General features: G+C 42.9%; 1 protein-coding gene across 4 annotated transcripts; it reads left to right on the top strand.

Moving 5' to 3' along the window:
- The first annotated feature begins 342 nt into the window (after positions 1 to 342).
- Positions 343 to 12629, top strand: VDAC2 (voltage dependent anion channel 2). Of its 4 annotated transcripts, none has more exons than XM_027062337.2 (11): positions 343 to 492; positions 625 to 714; positions 909 to 966; positions 2065 to 2133; positions 2953 to 3002; positions 5989 to 6141; positions 6235 to 6287; positions 6889 to 7116; positions 8210 to 8360; positions 10656 to 10713; positions 11871 to 12629. In XM_027062337.2, exons 3-11 carry the CDS (start codon positions 936 to 938, stop codon positions 11960 to 11962), a joined length of 885 nt encoding a protein of 294 aa, XP_026918138.1. In that variant the 5' UTR covers positions 343 to 492; positions 625 to 714; positions 909 to 935; the 3' UTR covers positions 11963 to 12629. The 4 variants fall into 4 exon arrangements, with proteins under 4 accessions (XP_026918138.1, XP_026918140.1, XP_053063634.1 ...); XM_027062339.2 differs by having other exon boundaries at positions 912 to 966; XM_053207659.1 differs by lacking the exon at positions 343 to 492 and having other exon boundaries at positions 553 to 714.
- The last annotated feature ends 2579 nt before the right edge of the window (positions 12630 to 15208 follow it).

Consider the following 15208-nt stretch of genomic DNA (forward strand, 5'->3'; position numbering starts at 1 on the left):
GCGGGTGGCGTTGGAGGTGGCGCCCCAGTGTCCCATTCGTTCTTCCTGGGCCTGGAGAGAGTCTTTCAGAAGCGCACGCTGCACTTGCTCAGGTTAGGCCGGGGTAACGCTAGCTAACTCCTTCCAGACGCCCTGCACGGAGACGGTCTCTGCAGGGAACGGGAAACACACCCCTGGAAGGAAGTTGGAGAATCGTACGTGACCCCCGTGCTGCGCAGCCGCGCCCAGTGGCGCCGGGTCCCGCGCGGGTGCGCGCCTGACGCCCCACCCCATCCATGAGGAGCGCGCGCCGGGCCTCGGCCCCATTCCCCGCACGCGCAGTCCCTACAGCGCTGCCTCCGCCGTTCCCCGCCCCCTCTCCTCTGGGGTTGCCCTCGTCGCTGCCTGACCCGAGGTCCAGCAGCCTCTGCCTTTCCGGCCCCCGCCGACGGACAGAAGCAGCCCACCCCGGGGCCGGGTGTGTCTTCGGCCCTCGTGGCTGTTCTGAAGCAGGTTGGAGTGGACAGCGGGCGGCGTTGCGGGGGCCGGCGCGGCGGACAGCCTCGGGGGCATCGGCGGGGTCCTGGCGGGGGGAGGACAGGGTTGCGGCGGGCGGAACGGTGTCTCCTTCACTTCGCCCTCCAGCCGCGGTAGCTGCAGCCCAAGCCTGAGCGAGCCGAGCGGCCTCAGCTGCGAGCAGAGCGGCGGCAGCAGCCCCTCCCTGGAGAGCACCAGGTACGCCGCTGTCGCGTCTCTTGGCCGCCTAGGCCCCGACGGCCAAGCAGGACGCCTTAGCCACACTCGGGGTCGGCCCTGGCTCCCTAAGATGGCCGCGCAGCCCCGCGGCTCTTCGCCTCCCTGTCTGAGACCCCCTTCTGGCCTCTTGACTTGTCCCTAACCCCCGCTGACCGCACCTCTTGTCCCTCCAGCAGATCACCTCTTTCTGTGGTTTCGCCATGGCGACCTATGGACAGAGCTGCGCGCGGCGTAAGTAGAGCAGAGATGTCTGCGGGATGGGGCGGGGTTGGCTGGGAGTCGAAGCCTGTCCACCGGAAAACCGCACCTTCTTTCCCCTAATCTTTCCAAGGGCTTGGAAACTCGCCCCTTTCGGTAGCCGCTCCACCGTCTGACTGCCTCAGCTCTGCGGAGGAGGGGCTGGGCTGTGGGATTTCAGATAGAGGGACTAGGTCAGGGGAGTTGGTCTGTGGACGCATCACCTCCACCTCTTGAACGTGCCTTTGACGAACTCGAAAGCAAAAAGTTACTAACTGCTGGATTCAGCCTTTGGAAGATTGGGTCAGTCACTTTTTAGAGGAAGTAGTAACCCCCTTGGTGAGAGCACAAGGTCATTACACGTGCTCCTAAGGGCGTGGACGTGCTCTGTAGAATGAATGAGCTGGTATAACCACCACAGATTGCTTGTCCTTAAGCCGCATAGCATTGGCCAAGGACTTGAGTGCCATATTAATATGCCTAAAGTGCTTTTTGATAGTTGATGTAGATACTTGAGTGAATCCCAGTTTATTGTGTTTTTGTCTAAATTCTAGTATTGAAATTAACGTGTTAATTACCTGTCTCTTCCCACTCCAGAATATTGGTTTCGAACTCATGGAGGATACTAAGAGGTCTATTATGGGAGGGGGCCTTGTTTCAGGTTTTGGTTTTAGGTCACTTGGTTAAATCAGCCTATCCCAGTGAATTTTGGCAGAGATTTCTGTGTGTGTAGATATGTTTATGTGTATGTGTTTGGTTCTTTGTACTAGTTGGGTCCTAAGAGGTGAGGCTGTAGATACTGTGTAAATTTCAGAATAGAAAGTCTGTTTTTTCTGTTTTGGAAGGAATTGCCCAAGTTTATATAGCCACTTACTGTGGTTATTCATTTTAGAAATAAACCTTTATTGGTGATATCTCTTTCACGGATCATTAGAATACATATAGTTAGTGTAGCTCCTGGTAGTATCAAAAGAAAACATCTTCAACAAGTTGGACTGCTTCAATTTAAAGATAGCAGTGGGTGATAATCTAGTTCCTGGACAGAAAGTGGGAGAACAGGAACCTTAACACTGGAATGTTTCTTCCCACCAGCAATGTGTATTCCTCCATCATATGCTGACCTTGGCAAAGCTGCCAGAGATATTTTCAACAAGGGATTTGGTAAGATTCTTTTTTTCTTTCCTTTTTTTTTTTTTTTTTTCCTTACCCGCCCCCGATCAGAAGTGAAAATGTGTTTGGATTGTTTGAGGAAGTTAATAATTTTTTCAAATTGTAAATATCTTGCTGTGTTGGTTTGTTTACTAGATACATTTTAGATAAAACTTCTGTTAAAATAGTAACAATCCACATCTTTCTCCACCCCAGTTTCCTCTAATTTTTTTCAAACTGTAGTTCATGGATTTTATAAGAAAAAAACAGCTGTGCTTTCATTTCCTTCAGATACAGCTTAGGTCTTGAGGGACTAGAATTATGATGTTTAAAGTGTTTTTGCTTTGGCAGTGGTTATTCCTAGTGGTTTATGGATTTTTTCAAATGAATTTGGGTTTTCTTGAAGATTTTGTTCCACATACACCCCCTCTACTTTGGATTGTTTTTCCAGTTACTTAGTTGATTAATCCTAAAGGAAGATCTCTTTGGGATAATTGTTCTAAATGTCTGTATTACAATAAACTATTGGTTATTCCAAGACTTAAAGTTAATTTTCTGATCTGATATTTAGGTTTTAAAATGGTTTGAAAACCATTTTTTGTGCCATATATACACCAGAACACTAGGCAAAGCTGCATGAGATGTTCTGTGCTTTACATGTTAGTTTACATAGAGTAATTAAAAATCTTTTCATTTAAATGTTGTATCAACCCACATTTTTATGCTCCTCTGAATATATGAAGTTTTTCTGTTTTTTATGTGATTTCAGCTATTGGTATGCATTTTTTATACAGAATAATCATTTTGTTATCTTTTACTGTCTACTTGAAGGTTTTGGGTTGGTGAAACTGGATGTGAAAACAAAGTCATGCAGTGGTGTGGTGAGTGTTAGATATCTAATAAATCCTGATGAACTGTTAAATAACTTTCCTTTTTCTTTTTAAAAAACATTTTTAATGTTAATCCATTTGAGAGCAAGAGCGTGTGTATGAGTGGGGGAGGGTCAGAGAGAGAGGGAGACACAGAATCTGAAGCAGGCTCCAGGCTCTGAGCTGTCAGCACAGCCCTGCGCTGGGCTCCAACTCACAAACTGCGAGATCATGACTTCGGGATCATGACCTGAGCCAAAGTTGGCCACCCAACCCACTGAGCCACCCAGGTGCCCCCTGCCTTTTTTGTTTTTCAGTGTTCATTCATTTGTTTGTTAGAAGAGAGAGTGGGAGCGTGCGCACGCCCTTGCATGAGCAACGGAGGGGTGGAGAGACAGAATCCCAAGCAAGTTCCACACTGCTCTGATGCAGGGCTTGAGCTCTGTGAGACCCTAACCTGAACTGAAACCGAGAGTCAGATGCTTAATTGACTAAACCACCCAGGCGCTGCCCTGTTTTGAGATTGCTTTGGGGATGGTTATGTGTGTGAATACTGACTATTAACTGGTTATTTTGATAAATTCTTGCTGTAATTGTTAGCTCCCTTAGTGCATATAACTGATATTTATTAAAATTGATCATATTGTAGTTTCTTAATGCACAGACTTGGATTTCAGGGGTATTATATTGGTCACATCTGTCATTTGGCTTCTTTGGTCTGTAAGGAAGCCCAAGTGTTCACTGGTTGTGCAGCTTACCTGCTCAGAGTAATAGTACAGAGCAGTGACTTAGTGTTTGTTTTTGTGTTCCCACTCTTTAACCTCTTGAAGTCCTATATAAGCACTTGCTGTGCACTTTTGGCATCACAAAAGCCTTCTGAGAAAAATGAAGACTCAATCCTTGTTTAAAGAGCTTTAATCTGGAGAACAATCAGAAGTGTATCTAGTACTAGATTGATTAATCAAAATCTTTGTTGGAGAGAAAAGGCTTTTTGTGGACAGTGGTTAAGGAACGCTTTACAGAATTAGATTTAAGATCAAGAAGGATGTATACGGGTTGGATTCCATACAGTATGTTTTGTTTCCATTTAATGTGTAACTCAATGTGGTACTGCTCTTGTAGTATGTACCTGGCCCCAGATAAGTCCCTTTAACAGCTAGTTCTGTTTTCTCACCTAAACTGCAGAGGTGTCCAGTTTGCTCCAGAATGTAGAAGCCTTAAGTGTTTGGTGATGGAGTGAAAGGTGTAAGCTGTTCCAGTGATGTCATCTGGTCCAATTACGGTCCCACATGATGATCTTGATTTTGTGTCTTGAGGACTCCTTGGAGATATAGATATAGATACATATACACACACACACACACACACATATATATATAGGCTGGGCTCATAACCTATAGGCTGATGGATGGCAGTGGGTGGAGACTCAAGAGTCATTGGTCTTTGTCACTCAGGATTAAAAATAGCTACTTCCACATTCAGCATTCCAAGGATTTGCTAGAAGAACATGCTCCATATATATTGTTTTAGTAATGCTTTCCTTTTGTGTAGAGCACAGGAAAATGTGCAGAGCTTTCACAGTGCCAGTCCAATTTAATCCTCCAAAGGTAGATCTTGTTAATACAATACAGGAAATTAAGACCCAGAAAAGTGTCTTCTTCAGTGTTACTCATTTACTAAATGACAGCCAGAACTGGATGCCAGGACTCTTAAATTTTACATCCAGTGTTTTTTCCTGACAATCCAGTGCTTTTTAGTATGGGCACTGAGTGCCAAGCCTTGACTTGAAATTCCTGTTAAAGCATTTTACATCAGGAGATTGAGTCCATCTCACTGCAGAGCAATAGTTATACAAATGTTCTGTTTTCTAAGTGAGGGATGATTGGCCTTTTCTTCCACTGATATATTTTTGATATTTCCTCACTCTTGCAGGCATCACAATTTCAGGTTGAGTTCTATTAGTTAGATTAGCTGTCTTCTTTAGACTTGGCTTTCCATTGGCCAAAGTGTGTAGCCATCATTAGCAGACAAATTGTGAATCAGAACACTCAGTAGGTATTTTAATATTTTAACTTGGAAGTTTGCCTGTCTGTATAATAAACTTTGAAAGATTATTAGGTTTTTGGATTTTCTATAGCAGATTGTAAATTTCAGTAAGCCCTCCATATTATGCCTTCCTTTCCAGTTGGTGTGCAATTAGGGATTACTTATATTTGCTGCAAACATAAGATTATGTGGTGTACTTCAAATTAATACCTGTATTAGATTGTTTTCTCTACTGATATTATCTATCATACATAATATAGTTTACATCATGCATGATAAAACCAGTTGTAGAGCAAATCTTTTCCTACTTTGTTTCGTTTTTAATGAGAATGTGAAAGATATTTGGGAAGGTATGAAATCTTAGGAAAACTTCATCTCAGAAAAATAGAATATTGGGGTTGCCAAAGATTTTAAATTTTTTCTCATGGCATGAATTCTTCCTACACTGGAGTGCTTTCTGTTGTAGAAATTTTCAGGAAACATCTCCTAATAGTGTGTCAGTTATTATAAATGCTCATTTTAGTGATGGGGGGGCATCTATGATTAACCATACTAACCTTCGTGGTGTTTTATTTAATATCAGGCAGAAAGGAAACAGTGCCAAAACATTCATTCCTCCCTGCCACCTTCCCTGATTTTTAAATTCCAAATAAAATCACCTTAGTGGAAGTTTCCTTAAAAGGTCTACAGTTTGTTGTTCATTTGAGAATTAGATACAGGTTAACTTGTGATTGACTGGTTGGAAATGTCCAGTGTATGTAAGGTGGCAGTTAGTAACTGACAGGCTAATTTGTTCTTGTATGTACTCACAGTAGCAGAGGATAGGAATATTTGGGAAACTAGAAAAAAGGATTAGTGAAATTCCTGTATTTTAGCAGGTTTTTATGTAAGTTAGGAAGTGATTCTTCTAGGCTTACAAGAAAGTTCATGAAGTCATTTATTGTCTTACTAGGAATTCTCAACATCTGGTTCATCTAACACAGACACTGGTAAAGTTACTGGAACCTTGGAGACCAAATATAAATGGTGTGAGTATGGTCTGACTTTCACAGAAAAATGGAACACTGATAACACTCTGGGAACAGAAATAGCAATTGAAGACCAGGTAACATTTTGAACATGTGTTTTAGTATTAATTTATTTTTGTAATTCAAAAAGGAAATAATGATGAAAACAAATTCTTTTTCTCTCAAAATAGATTTGTCAAGGTTTGAAACTGACATTTGATACTACCTTTTCACCAAACACGGGGTAAGCATGTACAGACATTTTTATCTGCTTTAAATTTCGTTTTTATTTTTAAGTAATTTCTATATCCAGTGTGGAGCTTTAGCTCAACCCTGAGATCAAGTCGTATGCTCTAGCAACTGAGCCAGCCAGGCACCCCTTTATCTGCTTTATATTTAAAAGTATATCTGTATATTTAGGAAAGGTGCACGTTTACTGTTTGATAGCTTCCTTAACTTCCTTGTGGTGGTGAATTTCTGTTTTTGCCTTTGGAAGATGATGAGTACTACAGTCGCTATTGTTGGCTTCCCTTCAAATATATGCCTCTTCCCATTGTGGCACTAACTTGGGTAATTAACATGTTTCTAATAGGCTTTTGTGACTGATTGCCAGTCGTGCAAAAAGCAATCTTCTGATGGTGGTAGAAGTCCAGTAACTCCATGTTCCCTTGTTTTTTTAGCTCACTGAGCTGTATCTTCTTTACCTCTTAGGGTTATCCTGCTACTGCTTTTACTCCCCATTTGTGCTGCAGTTCATAAATCCCTCTTGTGCTGTCTGTGCAGAGGTTGAGTGTGTGAGGCTTTCCCACTGGCATCAGTTTTAAGCCAGCTTGTTCTTTTTCCAGAAAGAAAAGTGGTAAAATCAAGTCTTCTTACAAGAGGGAGTGTATAAACCTCGGTTGTGATGTTGACTTTGATTTTGCTGGACCTGCAATCCATGGTTCAGCTGTCTTTGGTTATGAGGGCTGGCTTGCTGGGTACCAGATGACCTTTGACAGTGCCAAATCAAAGCTGACAAGAAACAACTTTGCAGTGGGCTACAGGACTGGGGACTTCCAGCTACACACTAATGTGTGAGTACTTCCTTTGTGGGTTATGGGGACATAGGACCTGGGAGTGGTATTGATGTCACCTGTCATTTCTTATGAACCCAGGTACAATCTAAAGGATTTCTCTTAAAAAAGAATTTCTGCCTTTTTAAAAGAAAATTTCTTTATTTATTTTGAGAGTGTGTGTGCATGCATGTGTGGGAGGGGCAGAGAGAGAGAGAGAATATTCCAGGCAGGCTCCACACTGTCAGCGCAGAGCCCGACTAGGGGCTCAAACTCACAAACTGTCAGATCATGACCTGAGCTAAAATCAAGAGTTGGATGCTTAACCAACTTAGCCACCCAGTACCCCTAAAGGATCTCTCTTAACACAAAAAGATCATCATCCTTAGGCATTTCCGGGTGCCCTTAGAAGTGTATAGTAAAAAACGTTAGTCTGACTTTTGGTACTGAGAGAGTAAATGTTTAATTTATATGAGGCTTGATGTGCTCTGGAGTTTTAGAAAAGGCTAAGATTTGCCAAATTACCAGTATGTTTGACTTGTCTGTGATATCTGAGGTGCTGAGTTGGTAGGATTGCCTAAAATGTATGGTGTTTTTACCTAACCCAAATTAGGTATGTGTGTTGAAAGGATTTAAGAATTTTTCTCCCTTATAAAAACAACGGATTATTAAATAGCAGAAGTACAAAGAAGAAGACCAAAATTTCTCATAATCCTAATCCTACCATCTAGATGTATAATCTTTGTTACCTGATAACGTTTGGGAGTTTTCTCTTTTTATATGTAAATATAGAAAATACATATTACAAAGCCTGGTTTATAATCCCTCCCGTACTACCTTAATACATTTTGATAATTTTATTGTAGCATTCTACAGCATGATTATTAATGGCTGGGTGGTAATTCTACTGAATGATTTATCATGATTTGTATGACCTTACTTTGGGGCATACATTGGAATAAAGACCTTTTAAAACACGTTTTCAGTGGAATACTAGAGACCCATGTGAGCAGTATAACTATAGCATTGTTTAACTATAATTCTACAATATCAGCTTAGTGCTGTAGACATTACAGTGTCTGTTTTAGATTTACTAATTTAAAGTATCTTACAGCAATGATGGGACAGAATTTGGAGGATCAATTTATCAGAAAGTATGTGAAGATCTTGACACTTCAGTAAACCTTGCTTGGACATCAGGTACCAACTGCACTCGCTTTGGCATTGCAGCCAAATATCAGTTGGACCCCACTGCTTCCATTTCTGTGAGTACTGCTGTGGGCTTGGAGTGGGCTCTTTGCTTGTGGGAATTCATCTTTGGGTGGATTGAATTGTATTGAAAGTTTGAACTGTGGTTCACAGGATCCCTAGTTTACTCCTAGATTGGAATTAGAATTTGTAATGCTGCATTTTCTGTGGAGACAGTGTTAGAAGTTTGTTACCAGGTCATAGGAGTTTGTTTAACCTCAAAAGCTGCTCAGTTAGTGTGGATAATAACCCTGAGCTCCAAGCCTGTCTAAGCTCAGGTAAGCCAGTGTTTTGGCCCCAGGCCAGGAGTAATAGCATTTTCATTATTACTTTGTCTTTCTATAGGAAATAGTAGTACTATGTTAGTTGGACTCTGTCTTTATGGTTAACAAAATATCTTTAGATTTGATCTTCAGGGTCTGTGGTACAAATGCTGTTTTGCAGGTGGAGATCCCAAAGCTTAGAGAGAGAAAGGACTTTCCTTACTGCTAGGCCCAGAGCAGAAGGGATAGAACCAGGATTGGACTTGTACATCTTTTGATTTCCCTCCTGGCTAGGGTGACCACTAGCTCATCCTGCTTTGCCTGGGACTATTCCAGCTTTAGCATTAAGAGTCCTGCATGCCAGGGGCACATGGGTGGCTCAGTCGGCAAAGTGTTCCACTTTGGCTCAGGTCATAATTTCACGGTTTGTGAGTTTGAGCCCAGTGTCAGGCTCTGTGCTGACAACTCAGAACCTAGAGCCTGCTTCGGATTCTGTGTCTCCCTCTCTCTCTGCCTCTCCCCGCCTGCGCTTTCTCTCAAAATAATAAACATTAAAAAAAAAAGTCTTGCATCCCAAGGACTCCCTTCCACCTGTTCTTGGTTAGTTGGGGTGGATAGCCACCCTAGTCCTTTTCTTAGGCTTTTTTTTTTTGTTTGTTTGTTTTGTTTTTGAGAGAGAGAGAGAGACAGACAGCTTGAGCAGGAGGAGGGGCAGAGAGAGAGAGAGGGAGACACAGAATCGAAAGCAGACTCCAGGCTCTGCACTGTCTGCACGGAGCCCGACTGGGGGCTCGAACCCGTGAACCATGAGATCATGACCTGAGCCAAAGTTGGACACTCAACTGACTGAGCTACCCAGTCGCTTTGCTTCTTTGCTATTTCATCCTTCAGTCATAGTGGGTTTAGGGTAGAAGGGCGTGCAGTGTCTGAGAGTGTAGAGGCAAGGCACTGGCTCTATTTGAGGCACATTAGCAGCTGTTCCTGTGTGTCAGTTGCTTACAGGTCAGGCATTGCCTATACTGTATGTACTGGGAATGAAAGGAAGTTAAACCTTCCCCGAGAGTTATTTCTGTTACGTAAAGTGATCTTCATTCCTGAGAACAATGTTTTGATAATTTAGGCAGTTAAGCTTTAGCCTCACTCTTATTTTATGATAGTAGTTGTAAGCAGAAAGAATGAGAAGCACCCAGAATGCTTTTCCCATTGGCAAGGCGGTGATTCATTTATTTTTCCCGTCTGTTTCCACTTACACTGTAGCAGTAAAAACCTTAGGATTCACACATTATCCTCTGGTAGCTACGCTCCTGCTCTTTTCAAATGTATGTCCATGGCACCATCACAGATTTAATGCCAGCTGATGTAGCTCTCTCATAGTCTAAAATGGGAAGGCAACTTTGGCCTGTGTGCCATTGAGTGACTCCTGGGGATTAGTTTGGAAATACGTCTAACATTTCTAGTGCCCCTGTGCCCCCAATCACGCATCACCCTGAAGTATTGCCCATCACAGTTTGATGGTTTACTTCTATTCTGAAATAATAGAAACTTGTATCCAGTTTTGTCTGAGGCTCTTAGCTTGTTGGGCACAAGATGGTCACTAGTGGGGCATTTCTTTCTTAAGACCAATAGCTCACTTGGCCATTGGTGGCTAGTGAAGGTTTGGCTGTGTGCCGAGTGAATGTAAGTGCCGTTTATGTGACTTTTGCTTGTAGGTACATCATTTCTGTCTCTGGACTGGACTGTTTTGATGTTACACATTACAAGAGTGTAGACATCAAATAATTTCCAAATCTGTTTTGATCCTAGAGGTTGTTTGTCACCTTTTTACAATGAAGAAAATTGGGTCCTACTGATAATCTGACTTTGAGTTTAATGGATAAGAATTAAGTGGCACCTGGCTGTTGTTTGGCTTAATAACAATATTGAATTTTAGTATTTCACATGTGAATAAAAAAGCAGAACACTTCATAATTGCATGATAGGGAAACCTGGAGGGCCTTTGTCTCTCCGGAGATTCAAAAAGTTTACAGCTGTTTTTGTATTTTATTTTAGGCAAAAGTCAACAACTCTAGTTTAATTGGAGTGGGCTATACTCAGACTCTGAGGCCTGGTAAGTGTTCTTGATACGTAGGATTTTTTTGATGGTGTTTCAAAAATTATTTTTTATTTCTCAGCTTTGTAAACCTTTCAAAAAAAGTACAATGAACATGTTTATCTTTTGCCACAATTTTTTTTATTCCTTTTCTTTTCTTTTCTTTTTTTTTGCTGGGCTGTTTGGAAGTTGGAGCTGTCGTGACACTTCCCTAAATGCTTCAGCATGCATCTACTCAGAACAGGAGTGTTGTGCTCTCTGACATAACTCATTGCTTTTATTGTTTGGTCTCTGTAGTCTCGTTTACTTTATGTACTATTTTGAGCCTTGCTATGTTTTCTAGAGCAGTACTTACCAAATTTTAGTGTGCATGAATCACCCGGGGACTCATCAAAATGCAGATTCTGAGCCCATAGATCTGGATGAAGGGTTCTGTCTTTCTGACAAGCTCTTGTGTGATGCCAGTGTTACTGGTTCTTGGACCACATTTGAATAGCAGGTTCTAAAGCACTTGGAATTCCCTGCCCCCCCCCCCACCCCCGCTTTCAAATAGGGACTTTCCCCCAGACTTTATTTTGGCCTTTTGGAAACCTAAAGGAAAGAATGGTATGAAGAACACCCATATGCCCTTAGCCACATTTACCAGTTAACATTTACCACATGTGTTTTCTCTGTCCATGTCTGCATACATAATCCTTTTTTTCTCTATATGCCTTTAAGAATTATTTGTTTTGTAGACATGTGGATACACCAGCCCTAACATGCATATCCTGAGATTAAGACATTTTTCTTCCTAACTACAATACCACTGTCACAGCTAAGGAATTAACATTAATTTAGCAATACATAATAGTCTATACATGTAGTCTATATTCTGTTTCCCCCACTTCTCTATTGTAGTTTTCCTTTCCTGGGTCCAATTATGATTTTCCTTTGTAGCATATTGAATATTACTATATTTTCTAGAGTACTTTGAACTTTATTAACATTTTTATGCTCTGTGACTTTATCTCTTTACTTTCTGAATTCTCTTGTATCTCTGATACTCCTAAGTGCCCTCTGGTGTCTGGCACTAGTAGGTCATCTGACAGGCTGAGGAGGGACAGGCAGGCTATTAAAGATTGCAGACTTGCGAGGTGTTCAGACAAATCATAGTTGCCTGCTTTTGTTTACAGGTGTCAAGCTTACACTGTCTGCTCTGGTAGATGGGAAGAGCATTAATGCTGGAGGCCACAAACTTGGGCTTGCCCTGGAGTTGGAGGCTTAATCTAGCTGAAAGAAACCTCTGGGAATGGATATCAGAAGATTTGGCCTTAATATATTTCCAGTGTGACCGACCAGCAGGCTTTTTCCCCCCAAGAAGGTGATCAAAACAAAGGATGATCTAAACAAGAGCTGTATTTTAAATATTTAGACAGTTACTTGTTAGCTGGTTTCTAGTTGAATCGGTTATCTATCTAGTTACCAATGCTGCAGTCGTGCAGTCACCTATACATTATTTAAATGTATTTAACTGTTAAATGCGCTACCCACCAATAATGAAATAGACCTTTATGAAAACTGTGCAATTGTGTGCATGTTTGTTTTTATGTTCTTATTAACATTGAAAATTGCCATTGAATGAGATGGATCAGTGGAAGTTTTAAGATGAGGTTAAAAAATTTTGTTAAATTCAACAATTAGAGTTACTTTTGGTATCCCAAAACATTACAGATTATGAATAAAACAAGTATACATAACTAATGACTCCAAGTATTTGCAGAGTTAAACATTTGCCAGGTAGGGTCAAATCTCCCTTGTATCTAGTTAGTACTTTATTTTTCTGGTGAGCATTTTGCTTTTTACCTAAATCTGTGCCATTAAGTCCTCTGTGTCCCTAAAGTAACTCCATGAGCTTTTTGGACTACAATAAAATAAGAGGATATATGCCTTTATATCTTCAGTTTGTAAGTTTGTCCAAAATTCCATTGGATCACTGTTGACCCCAGGAGGGAGTGGAGAGTAAGTGATGAAGAAAGGAAGAAGGGATGGTGCTGAAGGTTAGCCACATACACCACACCCCTGCAAGCTATCGCTGTGGAAAATGAGCTAGGCCATAGGTGGGATGGGACAAGGTGTAGGCAAGTGGAGTGGGGTGTCTGTAACCAGAGGAACTGAGAAGGGAATATGTGGGCCTCGGTCAGATGTCAGTCATTTCATTCTAGGCAGACACTGACTGAAAGGGTCGGGCTTAAGTGTGTGAGACCAGAAGCCGTGCCTTCAGGTTTTGTGGCCACTGGCCCTTAATCTGCACTTGGACTGAATGATAGAAATTAATAGGTGATTCTGGTTGGAATAGTAGGAAAGAGCAAGTGTTCTGATGGGAGGAGATAGTTTGAAGAATGTGATCAGAGTTTAAGAGAAGGGAGAGAGATTTGTTCACATTGAAACTACTAGACCCAGTGTACCATTTGAAGTCTGAGAGAGAACAGATAAGGAAATGTAAGTACTTTCAGACTCACTACCCAAAAAATGATACATGCTGAATATTTCTAGGTCAGAAAGAATCTGATGAGAGATTAGAAACCCAAGCAAACTTTCCACACTGGGGTGATAAAAAGGCTCCTTCTGGGGCGCCTGGGTAGCTCAGTCAGGCATCTGACTCGATTTCAGCTCAGATCATGATCTCAGGGTTATAGATTAAGCCCTGCCTTGGGCTCTGCTCAGTGTGGAGCCTGGTTAGGATTCTCAATCTCTGCCCCTTCCCCCCATTCGTGCTCTCCTCTAAAAACAACAAAAAAGGGGTCTTTCTGATCTTACTGTGTTCATCTTGACGGACTGGCAGAAATGGCCTGTATGAATAAGACAGGACTTAATGGCAGAAAGTTGGAATTTGAGCCATTTGAGAGACACTGTTGCTAGGTTAAAAAAGATGTCTGCAAGTTAGGTGTGAAAACACCTCATGCTTTTGGGATACACAGGAGAGGTGTGAAGTAGCTCAGCAGACCGCTGAGAAACTGCTGGCGGTGCTTGGTGGGAAGGAACTGGTCACAGGCCTGGCGACCCCTGAAGCCTCCTGGATGACCTGCTGCCCCTTAGTTAACCAGTGGCCTTCCCTCATGTTGTGTTTACCTGGTCCAGTACTCAGGACTGGGTGTGGCACAAGTGAGCTACCAGTTTGTCAAAGATCTATTTAAGAGTAAATTGGGCCTGTTCACCCATGTGCATCTTTTTTTTTTTTAAACATTTATTTTTGAGACAAAGCATGAATGGGGGAGGGGCAGAGAGAGAGGGAGACACAGAATCTGAAACAGGCTCCAGACTCTGAGCTGTCAGCACAGAGCCCGACACGGGGCTCGAACCCATGGACCGTGAGATCATGACCTGGGCCGAAGTCAGACGCTTAACCGACTGAGCCACCCAGGTGCCCCTTCCCCATGTGCAACCTTAATAGGCTTTAATGTGTGGAGAGACAAGGGTTGGTTCACACCCAGAGCCTGTGGGTTAAAATGTACGTACCAAGAAGTTTAGGATTGAGAAAGTTGCCTGTTATGGTCTCCTGTGGCCTTGTTTCTAGTAGCCTCCAGCCTCATAGCAGCACCCAGGCCTAACCAAGTGGTGGCAAAACCTGATTGTCTTCTAGGCTGATGCCATTTCTGCCTGAGGCAGTGTTAGTGGGAAGAACACTTCATCTGTGGCCTGGAGACATCTTCCTAGGGGATTAGGATTAGGGAGGTTTAGATGAGAGAAGTGAAGCACCTGGCTTCCCTCCACCTCAGCTCGTAGATGTTGGTGCCGGACAGCCTAACCGTATCTTCATCTTCCTCTGGGGAACTTATTTAAAACCGCAGTACTGATGGTCTCCTCCTACCTGTTGGCCTGCTTCACACCTTTCTGGTCAGTGATCCCACTCAGTCCCTCACCTTTCTCCAGGACTTCAGGGGGAGGACAGGATATATACTCCAACCTCGTGGTCCTCAGGTCTAAGTCAAGTGGCCTGGTTTTCAGAAGTGACGTCCACTGACCAGAGCCTCCACTGTAGAGGTGAGATCGAGCTGACAGTGCTGTGAAAACATGGGCAGATAGCAGAACCAGCATAACCTGTGAAAGTACCCAGCCACAAACCTGGTCAGCTGTAGGGTCTGTTTCCTGTTGTCAGACTCCAGCTATGGTCTCCCAACCAGTCCCAGCTGCGCCAAACAAGAGCTTCATTCACTTGACCCTCCTAGGAAGCTAAGTAGGAGGGAGACCAAGGCGGGGCTCTAGCCAGCATCCTGTGGAGTGGAGGCAAATCCGAAGAGCTGGGATCTCTGAGCAACTGTATGTGGCCAGGTCAATCAAAACTTTATATCTTGCCTCCCGTCAGCTGGAGGCTCCTACTCAGGCTTTAGCCCTGGTGCCACGTGGTCCTCAGGACAGTGCCACGGAGGGGATGACGCCTATGACCTCAAGTCTCCCTTTTGCTGAAGAACCTGCCAGTGCTGGGCCCTCCCTCCCTACCCCACGTTAGAGCCACGTACGGAGGCTGAGAAGA

This window comes from Acinonyx jubatus, chromosome D2 (assembly GCF_027475565.1).
Source record: "Acinonyx jubatus isolate Ajub_Pintada_27869175 chromosome D2, VMU_Ajub_asm_v1.0, whole genome shotgun sequence".
NCBI classification, from domain to species: domain Eukaryota; kingdom Metazoa; phylum Chordata; class Mammalia; order Carnivora; family Felidae; genus Acinonyx; species Acinonyx jubatus.

What these genes read in the sequence shown, in the direction of transcription:
- VDAC2 (XM_027062337.2), top strand. Translation starts at nt 936, where the DNA reads ATGGCGACCTATGGACAGAGCTGCGCGCGGC. An exon ending in TGGACAGAGCTGCGCGCGGC is followed by an intron (nt 967 to 2,064) that starts GTAAGTAGAGCA and finishes TCTTCCCACCAG; the next exon opens with CAATGTGTATTCCTCCATCA. An exon ending in TATTTTCAACAAGGGATTTG is followed by an intron (nt 2,134 to 2,952) that starts GTAAGATTCTTT and finishes GTCTACTTGAAG; the next exon opens with GTTTTGGGTTGGTGAAACTG.